General features: G+C 34.7%; 3 protein-coding genes and 1 long non-coding RNA gene across 7 annotated transcripts; 2 read left to right on the top strand and 2 right to left on the bottom strand.

Moving 5' to 3' along the window:
• The first annotated feature begins 327 nt into the window (after positions 1-327).
• Positions 328-6,856, top strand: LOC114520235 (serine/threonine-protein phosphatase 2A 56 kDa regulatory subunit gamma isoform-like). 2 transcript variants are annotated; one of them, XM_028540468.1, is made up of 17 exons: positions 328-735; positions 932-967; positions 1,109-1,256; positions 3,359-3,558; positions 3,632-3,742; positions 3,848-3,940; positions 4,064-4,194; positions 4,419-4,478; positions 4,551-4,659; positions 4,754-4,807; positions 4,895-4,945; positions 5,093-5,212; positions 5,398-5,525; positions 5,663-5,764; positions 5,927-5,999; positions 6,120-6,128; positions 6,215-6,266. In XM_028540468.1, exons 1-17 carry the CDS (start codon positions 709-711, stop codon positions 6,218-6,220), a joined length of 1,458 nt encoding a protein of 485 aa, XP_028396269.1. In that variant the 5' UTR covers positions 328-708; the 3' UTR covers positions 6,221-6,266. The 2 variants fall into 2 exon arrangements, with proteins under 2 accessions (XP_028396269.1, XP_028396268.1); XM_028540467.1 differs by adding an exon at positions 6,351-6,856 and having other exon boundaries at positions 335-735; positions 6,120-6,266.
• A 4,298-nt stretch (positions 6,857-11,154) lies between these two features.
• LOC114520244 lies at positions 11,155-12,285 on the bottom strand. The gene is made up of 3 exons (XR_003686674.1): positions 12,245-12,285; positions 11,771-11,859; positions 11,155-11,273 (listed from the first exon to the last, which is right to left on the bottom strand). It is a non-coding gene; the product is annotated as an uncharacterized LOC114520244 (long non-coding RNA).
• A 1,496-nt stretch (positions 12,286-13,781) lies between these two features.
• Positions 13,782-20,531, bottom strand: LOC114520228 (sprT-like domain-containing protein Spartan). 3 transcript variants are annotated; one of them, XM_028540456.1, is made up of 6 exons: positions 20,275-20,531; positions 20,083-20,191; positions 19,953-19,997; positions 18,343-18,417; positions 18,180-18,203; positions 16,567-17,702 (listed from the first exon to the last, which is right to left on the bottom strand). In XM_028540456.1, the coding sequence occupies exons 1-6, from the start codon at positions 20,517-20,519 to the stop codon at positions 16,734-16,736; spliced, it is 1,467 nt and encodes a 488-aa protein (XP_028396257.1). In that variant the 5' UTR covers positions 20,520-20,531; the 3' UTR covers positions 16,567-16,733. The 3 variants fall into 3 exon arrangements, 1 of the variants encoding a protein (XP_028396257.1); XR_003686672.1 differs by lacking the exons at positions 16,567-17,702; positions 18,180-18,203; positions 18,343-18,417; positions 20,275-20,531 and adding exons at positions 13,782-13,904; positions 14,114-14,203; positions 14,860-14,913 and having other exon boundaries at positions 20,083-20,113; XR_003686673.1 differs by lacking the exons at positions 16,567-17,702; positions 18,180-18,203; positions 18,343-18,417; ... (1 more) ...; positions 20,083-20,191; positions 20,275-20,531 and adding exons at positions 13,782-13,904; positions 14,114-14,203; positions 14,616-14,634.
• A 293-nt stretch (positions 20,532-20,824) lies between these two features.
• LOC114519924 lies at positions 20,825-22,529 on the top strand. The gene is made up of 3 exons (XM_028540103.1): positions 20,825-21,698; positions 21,900-22,118; positions 22,200-22,529. The coding sequence occupies exons 1-3, from the start codon at positions 21,038-21,040 to the stop codon at positions 22,505-22,507; spliced, it is 1,188 nt and encodes a 395-aa protein (XP_028395904.1). The 5' UTR covers positions 20,825-21,037; the 3' UTR covers positions 22,508-22,529.
• The last annotated feature ends 69 nt before the right edge of the window (positions 22,530-22,598 follow it).

Genomic DNA, 22,598 nt, shown 5'->3' with positions numbered 1-22,598 from the left:
AATATAGGCGAAAGACATAACATTTGAGACCCAGTGCCCATTCCTCGCGTTAACTTATTCCAATTGGCCGTTTCGCCTTATTTCTAGCACACTGTAAAACGATCGTCATTCGTCACACATAAAATTCAAATTTGTCATGGAGAAAGAGCGGCGTAGGAGGTGTAACATGATAATACCCTAACGGGCCTATTGCGTCGAACTAAGCGACGAACATCAAGTTTTTGAAGCTCGCTAATTGTGGCCAATTCTGGTCATCCGCGAATCCACCCGGCTAATTAAACCCACTGATACAGTGTGACGATATATGCAAGTTTTTAACGAAACTGCTCAAATGTTCCGCGTCCTGGTATAAATTTGGTAACTGTGGTGCATCCGACCGAATCTAGGATAAAAATACCGGTCACACTGCACTGATATCAAACTGGAGCATTATCAGGGTGAACCATTTCAAATTCATGGTCAAAAATTCAAGATATTCGTAAGAACCAGGGGGGTGTTTTTTGGAAAATATGGTCGCTGTTTGTCAGTGGTAAGTACCATGAACAAAATGAAGCACTTTGGTCCCGTGCGTGTCCTCCAGAGGCGGCATTCATCAAAACTGCAGCGAACGGAGAAAAGAAGAATATTTTAATATCTTTATAGAAATGTTTTGATGCGTAGAAGTTTGTAAAATTTGTTGTGATCGTAGAAGCCCCTTGTCGCTGGGCGATGCTAAACAAGACCAAAAGAGATAAGGTAAGAGTACTTAAGTCCTTCCTCGCTTAGATTTCGCTATTCGTCGGTGTAGTTTTTGTGAATTTCGTGGTTAGTAAAACTCGTATTGAATGCCGGCGTTATAGTTTCGCATATATGCCAGACGGTGTTTGTTGTGTTGGCTACCAAATTTGCAATTTGCTTTTGTTTTGAGATCGTTTGCGTTTTATTTTCACAGAGCTCGAATTCAGACACGGACAAGTCAGCGGATGGGGTTTGTAGATTCTTAAAAGTTTTATTCGGTTCTCCAAGCGCAATTATGCGATCATCATTTTTTTTTGACAGTTGCTCGATCCATCAAACGGGCAAATATACTGTACAGAAAAATGATATTTCGTCTTGTATTTCTGCGTAGGCGGCGAATGAAGGTAAAGACTACGAAGTGGCCATGACGAACAAACAGTTTGGAAATGGTGTGTCTCTTTCGAAAAAGGACAGGCAGCAAGGATCTGCTTTTGACATTTCAGTTGATCGCGAGCTTCTACGGTTGCCTACTATGAAAGGTTAGGTTCTTAATCTTTTAATCGTAAATTTTAATTGAAAAATAACGTTGTAGCTCCGAGCACTACGATATCTTTCGATATTGTTGTGTTCTCTTATCACATTTTTTCACGAGTCATTGAATTTTGAAGTTTTTATCGCCGGATTAAGGAACATGTTGTTGTAAGACGTATTCTACTCAATTGGGGTAAGATGTATTTAATGTAAATAGCAGTCCCACAGGGTCCAGCTGTGCAGGCGTGTTAGTTCTTTGTGATTTAACTAAATTTAAAGATTCATATCATTTCTTCTTGTCAGCTGCTTAGGTTTTTGACAACTGAGTTATAATTATTGCCTGTCAAAAACTGTGAAGCTGTCATTACCTACACTGCACCACCATGTTCGACATGTTCAACATGTTTCTCAGGTAGTTCAGACACAAACCACGACAGCTTATTGTAGAATACTACCTACACTGGACCACCACGTTTGAGATATCTTTCTCAGGTAGTTCAGACACAAACCACGACAGCTTATTGTAGAATACTACCTACACTGGACCACCACGTTTGAGATATCTTTCTCAGGTAGTTCAGACACAAACCACGACAGCTTATTGTAGAATACTACCTACACTGGACCACCACGTTTGAGATATCTTTCTCAGGTAGTTCAGACACAAACCACGACAGCTTATTATAGAATACTACCTACACTGGACCACCACGTTTGAGATATCTTTCTCAGGTAGTTCAGACACAAACCATGACAGCTTATTATAGAATACTACCTACACTGGACCACCATGTTTAAGATATCTTTCTCAGGTAGTTCAGACACAAACCACGACAGCTTATTATACAATACTACCTACACTGGACCACCATGTTTGAGATATCTTTCTCAGGTAGTTTAGACAAAAACCACGACAGCTTATTATAGAATACTACCTACACTTGACAAGCACGTTTGAGAGATCTTTCTCAGGTAGTTCAGACACAAACCATGACAGCTTATTGTTGAATACTACCTACACTGGACAAGCACGTTTGAGAGATCTTTCTCAGGTAGTTCAGACACAAACCATGACAGCTTATTGTTGAATACTACCTACACTGGACAACCACGTTTGAGAGATCTTTCTCAGGTAGTTCAGACACAAACCACGACAGTTTATTTCAGAACACTACCTACACTGGACCACCACATTTGATATTTTTCCAGGTGGTTTAGATATGAAGGACAGTAAAGAATTTTTTAATTCATTTTGCGTGCTTCCATGTTTGCTGACTAACTGCTGTTTGACTAGTCTTATTTAACTCTGCAAAAGTTTACTTTGAGAGTTTGCAAACTTGAGCAATGTCTTTATCAATCAACATGGTTTGTCCTTAGTTGCAAGTGATAATATTTTTTTAAATATAAGTTCAGACACAAACCATTACCAGATCTATTGTAAAATACCAATGTTTGCTGTTGTGAAATGTTTGTTTAAAACCTGCCACTTTTATAAAATAAGCAACTTCTATTAACCTGTGATAAATATTATTACAAGTTTTATTTGTCATGGTAATATTATTAAGGTGGCCCATACAGGCCATACCAGGATCATTTATTGCAACTTGATCTCATGTTTTTGAGCACAGTTATTTTGATCTATATTAAATTGATGAATGGCATAAATTTCGGAAAATTTTCAAGAATAACATTGGTTGTTTATTTAGCTGCTTAGCCCAGCCCCGTCTGTAGGTTTTGTCTGATGAATAGTTGGATATGTTTTGTTATTATTTCCCCACATGACTTAATATGCACTTGGTATAAACAAGATGTATATTTTTTGCTTGTATATTTACATTTCAAGATTGATAAACAAGGTGCATCCAGGGCAGGTTTTGTGATAGCATACAAAAACACCAGTACACCTGTATTTTCTTTTTAAGTTTTTACTGGTCACAAGTTTCTATGCTAGGAATTTAAATTGTTCCCACAACCATATCAAAAGGACAGTTAGTTAACCAATATAACTGTTAATGCTCTTCTGTGCAATCATGCTAGGTTAACTTTGACCCAAATTTGACGATTATAACCCACTTCACTTTCTAATCTGTTTTCCTTGCTCTGTTTTCAGACACACGTCCTGAGGACAGGGAGGAATTATTTGTGAAGAAACTTCAGCAATGCTGTGTGATATTTGACTTTGTTTCTGACCCATTGAGTGATCTCAAATGGAAGGAGGTGAAACGAACGGCTCTTTATGAGCTGGTTGATTACGTCTCTCAGAACCGTGGTGTCATCACTGAACCTATTTATCAGACCGCGTGCCACATGGTTGGTAAAACAATGAGTTTTAGATATGCAAGGGATGCCTGCCAAGTTTCAAGTAGAATATTATCTATTATAGTTTGCCTTAAATGTGTTTCGTGTGTTACCTCCGCCGACCAATCCAAATGGAGCTGAGTTTGATCCCGAGGAAGACGAGCCTTCGTTAGAGGCTGCATGGCCTCATTTGCAGGTATATGCCCAGTTAATTAGTTTTACAAAGTATTTTGGTCGTGTCAAAGCAGTCTGAGCCATTTAGACACTGTAACATTGAAAATTATTATTGTTTCATTTTTAGATAGTCTATGAATTCTTTCTGAGGATATTAGAATCAACAGATTTTCTACAAAATTTAGCCAAGAAATATGTCGACGCTAAGTTTATAATGAAGGTAGACTGTATTAAAGTTGATCATAATTTATGCTCATGTACAGTACAATCAACTTCACGATTGCTCCGATAGGTTCCATTATGCTCTGTAACAATGATCTCATATGGTAAATTGATTTCACAGCTTTTAGACCTCTTTGACACAGAAGATCCAAGGGAGAGAGACTTTCTCAAGACGATTCTCCACAGAATCTATGGAAAGTTTCTGGGATTGCGTGCTTTCATAAGGAAACAAATTAATAACATTTTCTACAGGTAAGCTGAAGTGGTGATTTAAATTTTACTACATCATACGTACCATATACACTATCATACACTGCCATAGACTACCATACACTACCAAGCACAACTATACACAACTATACACAAGTACACTACTATAAGTACACTTCTATAAGTACATTACTATAAGTACACTACTGTACAGGGAATAAATAGAATTCTCAATGTTCAAATTCTCCTTCCATTTCTTCCAATAGATTTATTTATGAGACAGAACACCACAGTGGAATTGCAGAACTTCTTGAAATATTGGGCAGGTAAGTAATTTATAATACATGATACCTGTAGAAATTGTATTTTTATATAAATTATAATTATTGTTTTTACAGTATCATCAATGGATTTGCATTGCCACTAAAGGAGGAACATAAATTATTTTTACAAAATGTCCTCATGCCATTACACAAGACAAAATGTCTAAGCATGTATCATGCACAGGTGAATATGATTTGTATGCATTGTAATGGTAGTGCACAATGATTTTGTGGTGCAGAAATAAATTCAGATTCTTATTTGATTTTTTTAACTTTAGCTGGCTTACTGTGTGGTACAATACTTAGAAAAAGATCCCAGCTTAACCCAACTGGTAGGAAAGAGTTTGTAGATAAAAAATATGTTTACGTTTCTCTATATGTTTATGTGTTGATATTTAAATATAACTCGTTTGTTGCAGGTGGTTTTACGTTTGTTAAAGTTCTGGCCTAAAGTTCACAGTCCTAAAGAGGTGATGTCCACAAATTTCTTGTGTGTTTCCAAGTTAAAACTAATATCGATTAAGATTTGATGCTGCCTCTTGCCAGAGTATGGCCACAGAGTATGGCCAGAGTATTTTTTGTTCATTTGATCAAGGATTAAAATCTAATTTTATCAGGTGATGTTCCTTAACGAGTTGGAGGAAATCCTTGACGTGATTGAACCAACAGAATTTATAAAGATCATTGATCCACTGTTCAAACAACTTGCGAAATGTGTTTCAAGTCCTCATTTTCAGGTGATTAGACATTTTTAATTCTGTGAATTCTGATTTATCCAGTGTGGAGTGTCTGCTGATCCATCATCGAAGTATAACCTATCCTATAGTTATACAATGAATCTAGAACTGTATGTAGGCTTCTCAGATGAAATTATCGCAGATATATTAAAAAATTGACTGTCATCTCAATTTGCCGTATTTAGGTGGCTGAACGAGCACTGTACTTTTGGAATAACGAATATCTCATGAGCTTGGTCAGTGACAGTGTCACTAAGATATTACCTATAGTGTTTCCATCTCTATATATAAACTCCAAGAGTCATTGGAATAAGTAAGTAATTTCATCATTCTGAAATTATATTGAAATGTAACTTCGAATTCGCGTGTATGTTCACATAACCTCGTACAGCAATATAAATCGATCTCGTTCAAGAAAATACATAATTCTATCTTACCACGTTCTTCCAGAACAATTCATGGTCTTATATACAACGCACTTAAGCTGTTTATGGAGATGAACCAAAAACTTTTTGACGATTGTACTCAGAACTTTAAACTAGAAAGAGAGAGGTTTGTTTTAGCGATTAGCTACATCCTTTTTGCCAAATATACTAATTTGAGCTAGACCTTTTATTCTCGAGGGTAGCTTCTAACCTAAAGCTATTGTGTTGAATATTTTTTTTTCGGAATTCTCTTTCAAAAATATACGACCTTTTTGCTTTTGCTTTCCAGAGAGCTGGAAAAACAGCGAGATAGGGAAGAAAAGTGGAGACGAATTCATCAGTTGGCAGTTCAAAATCCCGACGTACGTATGAGTTGATTATAGAACTAAAAATATTTCTAGTTGTGGTTGAAGTAGATGTCCACCAAGCAATGCTACATCCATCAGTGTTTGACGTATCGCTGTGTCTATCGTTTGTTTCAGGCATCAAAGGTTGCAGAACTTATGGAATACAATGATTTTAGATACCAAACAAGCAGCACATATCCTGAATGCAACAATAATGATCTTACATTTAGTGTTAAAGAAAGTTCCCATGCGAAGAAGGGTGACCACAAAAGTCAGAGCAAGGTGCCTATCCTCGAACTGAAAAATGATTTGAGTTATTTGTTTACTTTATTTGTAATTAAAAGAATACTGCTTTTCCCCATTTAGGCTCATAACAAAGCGATTATAAATAAAAAAGGAACTCGTAAGAAATCCGAACTGCCAAAGGAAAAAGGTGCAAGCTCTATACAACTTCAGAAATACCGTTCGTTTGAGCCTGTGGCGCTTCCAGCGGAGATGTGAGTAGTTGAGACTGCCTGACGAGTTTTGGAGTGAATAAGAGAGTGAACACAGCACATTCAAAGCATCAAATGTTAGGACGAGATGTATTTATAAAAATGAGATGATGCATGTTTAAGATATCATGTTTGTTCCCAGGGATTGTTGGAGAAAGCAATGGCATTGTTAGTTTTTTTGCCATGTTTCTTTAAAGGCAGATTAACACATCTTCGATAACACTACTTTAAATCTCCCAGAATGCTATTGCACACGTGCCAATGGAAATAAAATAGATTATTAGATTATCGCCACTGTATGTAAGGAAGCACTTGTATAGATAAATTAGGTCAATTTATGCTCACATTGGAATAAAAATGATTAATTTATCAAGCTTACTTACCCGTCCCTGGATTGTATAGGTCGTTATATAAGTCAAAATATGCTTCTGCAAAATTTCATTTGAAAAACCATTAATTCATTTTAAATGAGTTATTGTCAAACTGACCATCTTAAATACAAAACCATTCCATTGAACCCTTCCATTTTTGCCGAAATCGACGATTTTCGAAAATTTTGCTCAAAATTGCTTCAAATATTCACTGAGACTAATCTCTTTGGTTTTTGAGCATATTTGGTTTGTTTTTCAAACATTGTAAAAGTCCTCAATTTTGGCCATAAATAAGGGTACCCCACTGAGCTATATTCTGGAGGACTTGCTCCTGGCCAAAAAAGTGAAGCAAAAAACATGGCGGATTTTTTCGCGACACGGCTCAATATTGAGCGCATACCTGACCGGTGATTTCCCCCCCCCCCCCCCCCGGTTAATTACTTTTTCTCAGAGAACGTGTTGGATTCGTTGTTTCGTGAACGACTGAGCATGTGTTTTATTTTTATGTGTTTAATCGAATTCAAACTTTTTCTACATTTGGTTTGTCTGTGTGACCTGACAATTGAAAATATTTTGGCAGTTGCTTTGGTATTGTGAAGAATGTTGGAAGATTAGTAAGTACAAGAGACAGGTTTCTAAGTTTTTTCTTTGTCAACATGTTGAAATAGGCTTCCTAAGACTAATATCTTTCATTTTAGAGCATATCTGGTTGGTTTTTGGAATGTTGAAAAAGTCGTCAATTTTGACCAAAATGGTAAGGCTTACCATATTTGCTTACCAGGCAAATATGCTCTAAAATGAAAGATATAAGTCTTAGCAGGCCATTTTTAGCAAGACAGTTTTTGAACAGTTAAAAAAGTCGTCAAAATTTAACAAAATGGTAGGCTTACCCATTAGGCTCACCCGTCAAAATGCTAAAAATGGCTTCCTAAAACTTATATCTTTCATTTTAGAGCATTTTGAGACAGTTTTTGAACAATTGAAAAAGTCGTCAAAATTGACCAAAATTGTAAGTCTTACCCCTTACCATTTTGGTCAATTTTGACGACTTTTTGAACTGTTCAAAAAGTGTCTTAAAATGCTAACAATTGCTTCCTAAGACTAATATCTTTCATTTTAGATCATATTTGGTTGGTTTTTGGAACATTGAAAAAGTCGTCAAAAATGGTAAGTCTTACCCCTTACCATTTTGGTCAATTTTGACGACTTTTTGAACTGTTCAAAAAGTGTCTTAAAATGCTAAAAATCGCTTTCTAAGATTAATATCTTTCATTTTAGATGGTTGGTTTTTGGAACATTGAAAAAGTCGTCAAAAATGGTAAGGCTTACCCCTTACCATTTTGGTCAATTTTGACGACTTTTTGAACTTTTCAAAAACTGTCTTAAAATGTTAAAAATTGCTTCCTAAGTCTTATATCTTTCATTTTAGATCATATTTGGTTGGTTTTTGGAACATTGAAAAAGTCGTCAAAAATGGTAAGTTTTACCCCTTACCATTTTGGTCAATTTTGACGATTTTTTGAACTTTTCAAAAACTGTCTTAAAATGCTAAAAATCGCTTCCTAAGACTTATATCTTTCATTTTAGATGGTTGGTTTTTGCAACATTGAAAAAGTCGTCAAAAATGGTAAGGCTTACCCCTTACCATTTTGGTCAATTTTGACGACTTTTTGAACTGTTCAAAAAGTGTCTTAAAATGCTAAAAATCGCTTCCTAAGACTTATATGTCTCATTTTAGATCATATTTGGTTGGTTTTTAGAACATTGAAAAAGTCTTCAAAAATGGTAAGTCTTACCCCTTACCATTTTGGTCAATTTTGACGACTTTTTGAACTGTTCAAAAAGTGTCTTAAAATGCTAAAAATCGCTTCCTAAGATTAATATCTTTCATTTTAGATGGTTGGTTTTTGTAACATTGAAAAAGTCGTCAAAAATGGTAAGGCTTACCCCTTACCATTTTGGTCAATTTTGACGACTTTTTGAACTGTTCAAAAAGTGTCTTAAAATGCTAAAAATCGCTTTCTAAGATTAATATCTTTCATTTTAGATGGTTGGTTTTTGGAACATTGAAAAAGTCGTCAAAAATGGTAAGGCTTACCCCTTACCATTTTGGTCAATTTTGACGACTTTTTGAACTGTTCAAAAAGTGTCTTAAAATGCTAAAAATCGCTTCCTAAGACTTATATGTTTCATTTTAGATCATATTTGGTTGGTTTTTAGAACATTGAAAAAGTCTTCAAAAATGGTAAGGCTTACCCCTTACCATTTTGGTCAATTTTGACGACTTTTCCAAAGTGTTCAAAAACTGTCTTAAAATGCGAAAAATGGCTTCATGAGACTAATATCTTTCAAAACACTAAATCGCTATTTAGTTTAAAATTCTGCTAATAGGATTATCTAACGTAGTGATGCTGTGGCCCAGTTGTTAAGGCTACGGACTACCAGGTTGTAAACCCAGGTTCGAATCCTGCATGGGAAAGGTTCGATTTTTCCCAACGAAATTATTCTTTAATTTAAACTTCATCGAAAAAGATTAGGTCAAATAAAGAACAATAGCTTTCGACAAATGATGCGGTGGTCTAATGGTACTTGTTTCAATTTTGTAGTTTTTTCTTCTATTTCTTTAGTTTTTTTTTCTATTTTTCTAAATAGAAAAAAAAAATAGAAAATAAACTAGAGAAATAGAAGAAGAAACTAGAGAAAAAAACTAAACTAGAGACCACAAGACAAAAATCAAGTTTCTTCTTAAACTTTTCAAAAAACATTTAGAAAATACTTAGAGAAAAACATTAAGAAAAAACTAGAGAAGAAAACTAAGTCGAAAGATAGAAAAAAAACTAGAGAAATAGAAGAAAAAACTAGAGAAAAAAACTAACTAGAAAAACTAGAGAAAAAAACTAACTAGAAAAACTAAAGAAAAAAAAACTGGAAAAATAGAAGAAAAAATAGGACATAAACTAGAGACCACAAGACAAAAATCAAGTTTCTTCTTAAACTTTTCAAAAAACATTTAGAAAATACTTAGAGAAAAACATTAAGAAAAAACTAGAGAAAAAAACTAGAAAAAAAACTAGAGAAAAGAAAACTAACTAGAAAAATAGAAAAAAAACTAGAGAAATAGAAGAAAAAATAGAGAAATAGAAGAAAAAACTAGAGAAAAAAAACTAGAGAAATAGAAGAAAATACTAACAAGTTTAACTTAGAAAAAATACTAAAAAATACTAAGAGGTTTAATTTAGAATCGTCAAGTCACCCAGAAGAACTTGCAAAATAAAAACACTAACACCATCAGACGAAAAAGGTTTATTTCTTAAACTTTACAAAGAAGTTAAAAAAAACTAAAGAAATAGAAGTAAAAACTAGAGTAAAAAAAACTAGAGAGAAAAAAAACTAGAGAAAAAAAACTAAGTAGAAAAATTGAAAAAAAAACTAGAGAAATAGAAGTAAAAACTAGGGTAAAAAAAACTAGAGAAAAAAAAACTAGAGAAAAAAAAACTAAGTAGAAAAAAAAACTAGAGAAATAGAAGTAAAAACTAGAAAAAAAACTAGAGAGAAAAAAAACACTAGATAAATAGAAGATAATACTAACAGGTTTTTTTTAACTTAGAAAAAATACTAAGAGGTTTAATTTAGAATTGTCAAGTCACACAGAACTTGCAAAATAAAAACACTAACACCACCAGATGAAAAAGGTTTACTTCTTAAACTTTACAAAGAAAAAAGTTATCTTTATAAATCCAAGTTTTGAAAATTGTCACATAATTCATCACATTTCACACTAAAATATATGAATTAATGAAACTGGGTGCCTTTCAACTTTCTTCAACCCTGAAGTAAGAAAAAGAATTTCATCAAAAAATAAGAGAAAATATATTTAGAAAAAAAACTAATACTAAGAAGAAATTAAAGAGAAAAGAATTATAAGAAAAAGCCAAAGCAACTGTCAAAATCTTTTCAATTGTGAAAGCACAAGAAAAAACATGCAAAATCGAAACAACAAACACCACAAGACAAAAATCAAGTTACTTCTTAAACTTTTCAAAAAACATTTAGAAGCAACTGCCAAAATCTTTTCAATTGTGAAAGCACATGGAAAACATGCAAAATCGAAACAACAAACACAAGACAAAAATCAAGTTTCTTCTTAAACTTTTCAAAAAACATTTAGAAGCAAGTGCCAAAATCTTTTCAATTGTGAAAGCAGACGGAAAAATGCAAAACTAAACACAGACAAAAAAGGTTTACTTCTTAAACTTTACAAAGAAAAATTTCTCTTTATAAATCCAAGTTTTGAATGTTATAATTGATCACATTTCACACATGTTATCACACACTAAAATATATTAATTAATGAATCTAGGATAGGGCTAAAATAATTCAGGTTCTTCAGGGGTGCCTTTCAACTTTCTTAAACTTCATTCATTCTAAAGAGAAAAAGCATTTCATCAATCCTTTTAGGCAAAAAGTGGCAGCAAAGTTTGTATTTTCAACCTGACATCATTATTAAAAGATATTACTCATTATCTTACTTTAGTCATCTGTTTTATGCCAATTATATTTTTGCCATTTTCAATAAAAAGAATGTGTCACATGCATATATTCAATCCAGACACATGTCACTATTTAACTTGAACACAGAAAAACTGGGTATCACCCTTTTGAGTACTACAGAATATAAATCACAGGGAAATCAGAAAAATTTCTCCCAAGTTCTCCCACTTTTTCGTGGATATTTATTGTAAGACCACCACAGGAATTTTAGTAATCAGCCAGACTGGTTCAGCTGTTATAGCATTAAGTTTCATCATTGGTTTCACACATGGTGACCATAGAAGCACATTTTAATTTTATAGTTGTCATCTCAACAATGTAGTGGCTTTTTAAAATCAAATGCTGACCATCCATGACAAAATCAAATTACCTCTGTGAAGAAATCTTGTCACTTCCAATGTTCATCTGACAGTAAGGTTCATATCCACAGCTCATGTTGCACTCTTGACCAAGAAAAATCTTGAATATAGATATATAAATAAGACATGATTAATATAAAATTCCATTTTCAACTATCTTAACTATTGTCTAGTTTTTGGTCAGGTATTCTATGGTTATACTTCATCCCTCTACATATAACTATGGTTGCTATATTTATTTAAAGACCACCCCAGGAATTTATTACTGGTGACACATAGTGAGCATAGAAGCAATGTTAACTTAGTAATCTTAACAAAATTTGTGACTGCCTGACGATTTTCCAAAAAAAGATCCAAGTTGCAGCAAATTCTCCCTTATACTAAATAACAAAATATATACCCGGGCAGTTGATATGTATTACAAGGTCACTACAAGAATTTCAGCTGCAAGGCTAATATAACTTTTGAAGGAACAATCGAATTACCTCTGTGCAGAAATCTTGTCACTTCCAATGTTCATCTGACAGTAAAGTTCATATAGTCATGTTGCACTCTTGACCAAGAAAAATCTTGAATATAGATATACAAATAAGACATGATTAATATAAAATTCCATTTTCAACTATCTTAATTATTGTCTAGTTTTTGGTCAGGTATTCTATTGTTATACTTCATCCCTCTACATATAACTATGGTTGCTATATTTATGTAAAGACCACCACAGGAATTTATTACTGGTGACATATAGTGAGCATAGAAGTAATGTTAACTTAGTAATCTTAACAAAATTTGTGACTGCCTGACGATTTTCCAAAAAAAGATCCTAGTTGCAGCAAATTCCCCCTTATACTAAAAAACAAAATATATACCCGGGCAGTTGATATGTATTACAAGGTCACTACAAGAATTTCAGCTGCAAGGCTAATATAACTTTTGAAGGAACAATCGAATTACCTTTGCGCAGAAATCTTGTCATTTCCAATGTTCATCTGACAGTAAAGTTCACATCCACAGCTCATGTTGCACTCTTGACCAAGGAAAATCTTGAATATAGATATATAAATAAAAAGACATGATTAATATAAAATTCCATTTTCAACTATCTTAATTATTGTCTAGTTTTTGGTCAGGTGTTCTATGGTTATACTTCATCCCTCCACATATAACTATGGTTGCTATATTTATTTAAAGACCACCACAGGAATTTATTACTGGTGACACATAGTGAGCATAGAAGCAATGTTAACTTATTAATCTTAACAAAATTTGTCACTGCCTGACGATTTTCCAAAAAAAGATCCTAGTTGCAGCAAATTCCCCCTTATACTAAATAACAAAATATATACCCGGGCAGTTGATATGTATTACAAAGTCACTACAAGAATTTCAGCTGCAAGACTGATATAACTTTTGAAGGAACAATCGAATTACCTCAGTGCAGAAATCTTGTCACTTCCAATGTTCATCTGACAGTAAAGTTCATATCCACAGCTCAAGTTGCACTCTTGACCAAGAAAAATCTTGAATATAAGAAGACATTATTAATATAAAATTGCATTTTCAACTATCTTAATTATTGTCTAGTTTTAGCAAAAGGCGCATAAACAGTAAAGTAAAATACTTAACTTTGACCAGACAGCACAACAATCTTGCTCAGAAAGGTCCGCGAACGGTCCACGTGGATGGGATCGCCATTTTGAATTCGGCCGGGCGAGTCTTGAACTGATTTCTATTTTCTATTTCAACTGTTCTCTTGACGTTCGTCTTGATAACTGGCGGTTGAGATAAACGTTAATGACAAAATGATCAGTTCTGCTTCAGTCTATGGGCGCGGAAATTGCTCATGACATAAATTTTCAGGAAAAAATTATCATCATTGCAGCCAGAATTAAGCTCGAAACTTTAGATAATCTTGTACGCAGAATATTTCATATTGTATATGGCTTTTTGTTATTTCTGGCCAACAATTAGCAGAAGGCACACAAACATCAAAGTAAAATACTTAACTTTGACCAGACAGCACAACAATCTTGCTCAGAAAGGTCCGCGAACGGTCCACGTGGATGGTTTTCTTTGGCATCGCCATTTTGAATTTGGCCGGGCGAGTCTTCACCTTCATCTTGACAACTAGCTGTTCAGATAAACCTATATACAACGAAAAAAAGGGTTCGGCTCAGCTACACTGTACTCCTTAAGGAAGGCCTACGGCCTTCCCGTAGATTAGTGTAAAGGCCTACAAGTGGGAACTAGTCAACTAGCAGCGTGCGGGGGACCAAAACGCTCTAGGCAAACGGTCCCCCTACTGGGGTCGGACAAAGCAACCGCAGATTACGCATATAATCGCCGGAACCCACCTTTTAGTCAACGGCGAACTCCTTCTTCCTCGAACAATCTTCAATCTTGCTGAGCTTCGATCTTGCTGTCCACCTTCGATCGCCACCAATCTAAAGAAATTTTTTTTTAACGTTGAGATTAGTTTTATAAGCGATAATTACCATGTAATCATAGCAGATCACGTGGATGATAATGTACGACAACATGCCGATCAACTCCGAACATCATCGTGAGCGATGTTACTATAAACGAATCACTAAACGCCTAGAAAGGTTGTCCTTTCCTATATTTCAACATTTTAAAAGCAGTGCATTCTAGTTTTGTTTTGAAGCACAATTTGTTTTTTGCTTCTAGTTTTTTGGTTTCGTTTTAAAAGGTGAATTGTCGCTGTGTGCCGAATTCTTTGTATTTCTGATGTCAAACAATCCTGTACTTTTTGGTATCATAAATATAAGCTCCTTTGTTTTAGAGACATACAACAGTTTTTTTTATATTTTAGCCAAAATATATAGCAGCAATTACAGATTCACTAAGTTCATTCTCATCTTGATTCACAAATTTTTAAAGGAGGCATGTCATAATAATAATTTATGTGAGATAACGTGAATAAGAAAATCAAATAAAAGATGAAGTTTTGGGGTTTGGACGCTCTTAGAGAAGACTTCGTTATTGCAATGTGAACATTTTCGTAAATCTCGAAATTACGTTATTATAAATTTCAACATCTTTAAGTTTAAGGTTTGTTAAGAATATGTCATATACTTACTTCGTTATCTTTTCTTTTTCACTAAAGCTTTTCTATGGTTCTTCGCTCGTTTGCCTTCCTCATCACACATAGAATTAATTAGAGTTTCTTTTGTCTTTTTTAAACCTATTTTGAACTACGCAATTATACTCCGATCTAAACTGTAACCTGTGTAAATATTAACCTGCTCCAACGCAACTACAAGTGACAAGTGAGTAATTAAATATATTTCCTGATCATATCAAAGAACTTAATTATAGTATTTGATATATTCGTACCACAAATGTTAAAAACAAAATTGCAATTTGCCGAAAGAAAAATGATGGTTTTTTCAATGTTCCAAAAAACAAAACAAAATGGTAAGGCTTACCCCTTACCATTTTGGTCAATTTTGACGACTTTTTGAACTGTTCAAAAACTGTTTTAAAATGCTAAAAATGGCTTCCTAAGACTAATATCTTTCATTTTAGAGCACATTTGGTTAGTTTATGGAACATTGAAAAAGTCGTCAATTTTAACAAAATGGCAAGGCTTACGCCTTACCACTTTGGTAAATTTTGGTAAGGCTTACCCCTTACGATTTGGTCAATTTTGACGACGTTTTCAATGTTCCAAAAACTAACCAAATATGCTCTAAAATGAAAGATGTTAGTCTTATGAAGCAATTTTTAGCATTTTAAGACAGTTTTTGAACACTTGAAAAAGTCGTCAAAATTGACCAAAATGGGTAAGGGGTATCGCTCACCATTTTGGTCAAAATTGACGACTTTTTCAATGTTCCAAAAAGCAACCAAATATGCTCTAAAAACAGAAACATGCTTGACCATTTAAACAGCGTTGTTATCTATATCAAAATATTTGATATCATAACCAAAGCATGGTATATTGTTTAATGTTTGTATATGAGCACAAAACATGCTTGCAACTTTACATAGGACAAGCATTTGACCATTAAAACAGCGTGGTTATCCATATCAAAATATTTGATATCATAACCAAAGCATTGTTATACTGTTTAATGTTTGTATATGAGCTCGAAACATTCTTGCAACTTTACATAGGACAAGCATTTGACCATTAAAACAGCATGGTTATCCATATCAAAATATTTGATATCATAACCAAAACATTGTTATACTGTTTAATGTTTGTATATGAGCACGAAACACGCTTGCAACTTTACATAGGACAAGCATTTGACCATTAAAACAGCGTGGTTATCCATATCAAAATATTTGATATCATAACCAAAGCATTGTTATACTGTTTAATGTTTGTATATGAGCTCGAAACATTCTTGCAACTTTACATAGGACAAGCATTTGACCATTAAAACAGCATGGTTATCCATATCAAAATATTTGATATCATAACCAAAACATTGTTATACTGTTTAATGTTTGTATATGAGCACGAAACACGCTTGCAACTTTACATAGGACAAGCATTTGACCATTAAAACAGCGTGGTTATCCATATCAAAATATTTGATATCATAACCAAAGCATGGTTATATTGTTTAATGTAACAGATAATATATAACATGAATAATTATAATAACTAAAATTGAATAATAATAATTAAAATAATAATAATTCTTATTAAATTTGACTAATCAAAATTTACAACAAAATAGGTTTGAGAAGAAGTGCTATTATATACAATTATTAAGATTATAAGACACAGTATCTCTCTCTATATTATGTATTATCTCTATATTAGTGCTATATACAATTATTAAGATATCTTCTCTCTATATTGAAATTAAAAATAATTATAATATTATATTAAAATAATAATAAATATAATAAATTCTAACTAACGGTCGCCAGGCTGGCTACGCCACTGTTAACTTGTTAATTATGGTAATTTGCAATTTGTGAATTTTGCTATGGCTACAAACAAGTGTCTAAGTGTGTATTTATTTTGTTTTGTTCAACTTTGTCAAGACAGACAGGACATTGTACAAACGTTTTTGTTGTTGTGTTTGGTGGCGTCTCTGCAATTACAACCACAGGCACTTTCTTTTCCCCAACTTTTTTGAAGGAATCGACAATTGTTATGTGGCTTCCCGAATGTTTTTTTTGTCTTTCAATTTTGCTAACAGTTCCAGTAGAACTCCAAAAGTTGATTGATTTTGCATCCTTGTTTGAAAATTGCAAACCAGTAGGAAGCACAGTCTCTGAACTTTCGTCTGCGGTAAGGTTTATGTCCTGTACAAAATCATTTTCATTAATATCAAAAGAAATGGCTTTGGATTGATTGGTACTCGGCAGGATAGGAGTATTTTCAGTGATCTTATTTCTTTGCTTAGGAGCACCAAAGGTAGTTCTTGACTTGCTGGAGCTTGCTGAGCTGTCACTTTGAGACTTAGAGCCTAAGACATTGCCTTTTCCAGTGAAAGGTTTAAAAGTGTTATTTATTTTTTGGACATCATTCTCTTTGCCGCTGCTTGATTCATCTTCATTTTCGACTCTCCAAAGCTTGTTTATTCCTGTTGTGCTGCTCGTTGCCTGATTAATATCTCCCTTCGTCGATGAGGATGTTTCTCCAATACTTATTCCACTTTCTCCACCACCAGTCTTCTTCCAGAGATCATAAATTTTTGGCATCCCTTTTGTTTGGGAATCTCCATTAATTTTCTTTTTACCATCTTCTTTTTTTGTTTTCGGTTTTTTCTTTCCATAGTCCTCTGGCTCACGGACCTTGTGGTATGTCCCACCACATGTTCGCTGGTGGTCGGACCACCATGAGTCATGCTGTGATGGTGCTCTGTTCATTGCTCGACGCACCATACCGTAGTATGGTGGCCGATTCTGACAGAGCCCATCACAGCGCCACCAATGCTGTCGGTAGATGTTAACCTGCAGAGAGAAAAGTAACTCAATAATGGTGTAATTTCAATTATGTAAAATAAACAGTGTAAAACTAATAGGGTGATGTCAATGGGGTAAAATTATGTAAATCTAATGCGGTGAAATCAATGGTGTGAAATAAATGATGTCAAATGAATGGCATAGAGACATAGAAGCAATGTCAAAGCAGTTGGGTTTAATCGATAGTATAAAATGAACGATGTAATCTGATCAGGTATAATCGATGGTGTAGAGTCAAAGGTGTAAAATAAATGGTGTAAAATGAATGGCATAGAGACATAGAAGCAATGTCAAAGCAGTTGTGTTTAATTGATAGTGTAAAATGAACAATGTAATCTGATCAGGTGTAATCGATGGTGTAGAGTCAAAGGTGTAAAATAAATGGTGTAAAATGAATTGTATAAAATGAACGACAGTTTTCATTCTTAACTAAGAAATGAAAGGCAAGCAAAATGGTAATCTAACCTCATCATGGAAATTGTGGTAAACCTAAAAAAAAATTCAGAAAAAGTTAGACACTGCATTGCATTTTACAGTAATCCTGGAGTGGAAGGTAACAGCTTCAACTATCTTCTAGTGTCTTATATCAACCTATGAAACATAGCATGCCTTAATAAAAGATAGTTACCGTGATGTTGGCGCCACTCTGTTTGTTAATTCTATACATATGCTTATGAAATTCTGGTCCATGAGCATTATGGTCCTGTAGTAACAGAATCAAGTAAGTCTATTGCTAATTTTTTAACTATTCAGAAACATAAGTAGTCATATATAGTCATAAAAGTGAAATAGATATTACATGTTTTTATGTTGCATTAAGCAGGCAATTTATGGATCCTTAGATGGTAACAGTTAAAAATTAAACAGGGTAATATAAATTGAGGGCAAAATTAGTACCCTCACTGTCACATTCTCAGGGCCAGGGTGGAATCCATGTTACTCCCATGTTGGTTATACGCCATATCATTAACAATGACACGCCAAGGTCGTTTGTTAATTATTTTTCTTTGCCGTTGTTTGCGCTGATGGAAATACTACTTAACTTGGTGAGGTACATGTGCAAAAACATACAGTATAGAAAAAAATACATCATGTACAGTACCTGTTATATAAAATAATGACAATTTAACAAAAGAACATATTAAAATAAGATCTATTTCATATTTGAATAATTTAATGCTTATCACAAATACTTGAGAATCAGAGAATGTGTTAAAGATCATTTTCATTAGAGATCATTTACAAAACTGATATTTTCTCGTGTTTAAACAGTAGGCTCTTTGAATAAAGTTTTGACACAAATAAAAGCGATATAAAATTTATTATTTCACAATGTTTCGATGCTGTATCTCGCACCATTTTCAAGTGATAAAAATACATTAGTGAAGCATCAATATATTCAATCGTTCACAGCTCATTAACTAATCATGTTCGGATTGTTATAGAAATTAAAAATTATTAAAAATTACTACATTGTTTTTATGTGCATTAATTGCAAAGGAATTTAAAAGATTTATCTTAATGTGTGGCTTTTGGCACTTTCTTTTAAATTCCTTTGCAAACGTTGTGAAATAATAAATTTTATATCGCTTTTATTTGTGTCAAAACTTTATGATATTTTCTCAACGGAAATAATGTAAAACTAGATGCAAATTAAGTGCCCTACCTCATAACCTTTCTTGCAATCTTGCCACAATCACAATTAATGCCACTGTAATGCGTGAAGGCCATGTGCCTTGGCCCGCGTCACTCACAATGAGATCGAATTATTTTAAACCAATCACATTACAGCATTCTCATTCATAATCGAATGATTGAAAATGCATATTTCAAATTCAGCAAATAAACGATTTACAGAAAAGTATCTCAATGCCGATAGTGGTGAACTGTTTTTATTATATTAGGTTGATTAACTCTTTAACACTTGGCTGCATGCTGGCTATATTAATATTTTTTTAAATTTTTGTATTGCGCTAACATAGGCTTTGCCCAAATTTCACACCGACTTACTGAGGCGCTCATGTGCGAATACTATAACAAAGAGCGAAGTCACGCCAATACGTCGACGATGATACAATTCCACGCCGGATATATCCGGGATTTTCTACATGGATTCCACCCTGGTCTCAGGGTGATGACCAGTTTATGATGAATATTTTAGCTTTCAGATGTATTTTACATCCTGTTATCAGATCTAGCTAAGTAAAAGGGAATTATCAACAGATACAATTTGTTTACCTTGTTGTTGTTTGTAACGAAGAGATATGCATGTATCATTTCATGCTGCAGAATGTAAACAAATATCAAAATTAAATGAAGTAGTCAATGAGATACGAGAACACCAAATAAAGTAGTCTTGAAAACTTACAAGTAACGTTTGAACGAGATCTTTCCTGGGTCGTAGTTTCAATAGGGGCATGCTAAGTTTGATGGAGCACAACCCCCCACGGCCTTCATAACAGCAAACTCCGGCGCATCTAAGAAATAAGATCAAATGTTACGGCGTTAATTGCTTCACTTTTTGTCACAGCAAATAATTTAACCTCGTATTTTCACTTACAAAGTCATTCGCGGGGCCCACTTTACTTCACAACATGAAAGCTTCCCTTGAAAATACGTGTCGTTATACTGTAGAAATAGCTCTCTAATATCCGGTGTTGGGTCTATCGTTTCCCAGCAATCGTCCACGATGGACGATGGCTCTAATTTTCTTTTCACACTGGTTGTTGCTGTTGATATTTCACCATCATTTCTTAAAAATTCGTCTTGAAGTGACAATGCTAATGCTAAATCTTCGTCGGCCATGTTGGATCGAATAAACCCCCCCGGCCCAGTGAGCTCTATATATAGAACTCACTGCCTCTCCCCCCCAGCTTTTCTAAATCCAATCCTAATTCTAACCTAATCTCATGACCCAAATCCTACCCTAATTGACCCTAATTCTACCTTAATCTTTAAACCTTATCCCAACGACATGGGGGAGAATGTAGACCGCCAGTCCAATACATATTTCATCATTTCACGGACCCAAAACACCGCGAGTGACCGAGTTCCTGTTTACTGCATGTGACTGTCATGTCTCTCGTGATTTCCGGCAAAAATTAGCAGAACATTAATTCTATTAATTCATTTACCAGGAATATTTTTAACCGCATTCATCACTTCAGTATAAAAGTGAGGAAAACTGATTTGAATTTCATATCATATAATTGCTCGTCAGTCGTCACAGCACTAGACGGTTCAAAACTCACAAAAGTACAGAGCTTCCGGCATTACTTAAATCACAGAAGAAGCTGCACTTTCCTAAGCCTCCGTTTCCCAAGATGAACAACAAAATCTTCACAGCTGTACTTCTACTTTGTACAGCACATCAAATCGTATCTCGACCGGCAAATGATCCAGCTGAACCTTGCGATCCAACGAAGTGCAAGCTACCAGATTGCCGATGCTCAAGTACCAATATACCCGGCGATATACCAGCATCGAAAATCCCACAGATTGTTATGGTGAGCTTCGATGATGCGGTCCAAGAACAAAATATGGGATTTTATCAAACGTTATTTCCCGGAAAAGTTAACCCAAACGGTTGTCCCATCTCTGCGACCTTTTTCCTTTCCCACGAATATACAAATTACGTGATGGTAAATAAGCTCTACCATCAACGCCACGCTGTTGTCGACCACACCATCACTCATCGCACGCCAATTTCATGGTGGAAAGACGCCAACTACACCCAGTGGTACGCGGAAATTGTAGGTCAACGTGAGATCATAAATAAAATTGGGTTTGTTGCCTTGGAAGACGTGAAGGGCTTCCGAGCACCTTTCCTACAAATCGGTGGCGATAACGAGTTCAAGGTGTTGTCTGACACAAAATTTCTTTTCGAATCATCAATGCCGACACAAATGAGAGATCCCCCTTTGTGGCCCTACACCCTCGATTATCGTTCAACCCAGGAATGTACCATCCCACCATGCCCCAAAGGTAAATTGATACATTGTGCAAACCAGTGCGCAGAATAGTTTCGTTATGAAGTTGAAGTTCTCCTCATTAAAAGTTGGGTATTTTGAGAAGCGAGCTGGAATTTTGTTTGTTTCGATACAATTATTCCTAAATAGAGCTTTTGTATTAGACAGTCATTAATCGTTAAACAAAATTTTTGTTGTAATTCAAAAACATTCGCAGATTCCTACCCAGGTCTTTGGGAGGTACCTATGGTGGACTGGTTGGACCTGTCAGGGAAGCTATGCAACATGGTTGACGGATGCACAATACCGGACAGCGAAGACGGAACTCTGGAGCTTTATATGAAGAATTTTCAGCAACATTATACAACCAACCGCGCACCATTCCCAATGTTCTTCCATGCAACTTTGTTCAAAAGTCATTCTTACACCTTGACAGGTAATAACATTTCAACGCACGCATAACTCAGTCTCCTTTTGACGTTTTCTTTGATCTTCAATCCTGTATTTTGAATTTTAGCTCTTGAAAAGTTCTTCCAAAAAATTCTCGCAATGAAAGATGTTTGGATCGTGACCATTCCGCAGGCAATCGAGTGGATTCGTCATCCGACTGATCTCGACCATATTTCCGATTTTACACCGTGGAAGTGCGACCATCCCGCGCCACCATTGCAGTGTGACGACTCAACTCAAACCGTGTGTGGCTACGATGCAAACAGGAGACTGGTGCAGCCTGGGCAACCAGCAACACATTATCTGTTTTCGTGCTTGAAAGAGTGTTTAAGATGTTACCCGTGGGTTGGGGACCCTAGTGGAACAAAGTGTTGAACTGTATCGACGAACTGTATCCGATAACTTTCTTCATCTTGGTAGCCAAGTTTCATTGTAGTTTATTTTTAGGACTTGAATAAATATAGAA

The sequence above is a fragment of the Dendronephthya gigantea genome, unplaced genomic scaffold (genome assembly GCF_004324835.1).
Source record: "Dendronephthya gigantea isolate DGI-Jeju-01 unplaced genomic scaffold, DenGig_1.0 000015F, whole genome shotgun sequence".
Classification (NCBI taxonomy): domain Eukaryota; kingdom Metazoa; phylum Cnidaria; class Anthozoa; order Malacalcyonacea; family Nephtheidae; genus Dendronephthya; species Dendronephthya gigantea.
The sequence above is the reverse complement of the archived record's forward strand: the minus strand, read 5'-3'. Positions and strand labels throughout refer to the sequence as shown.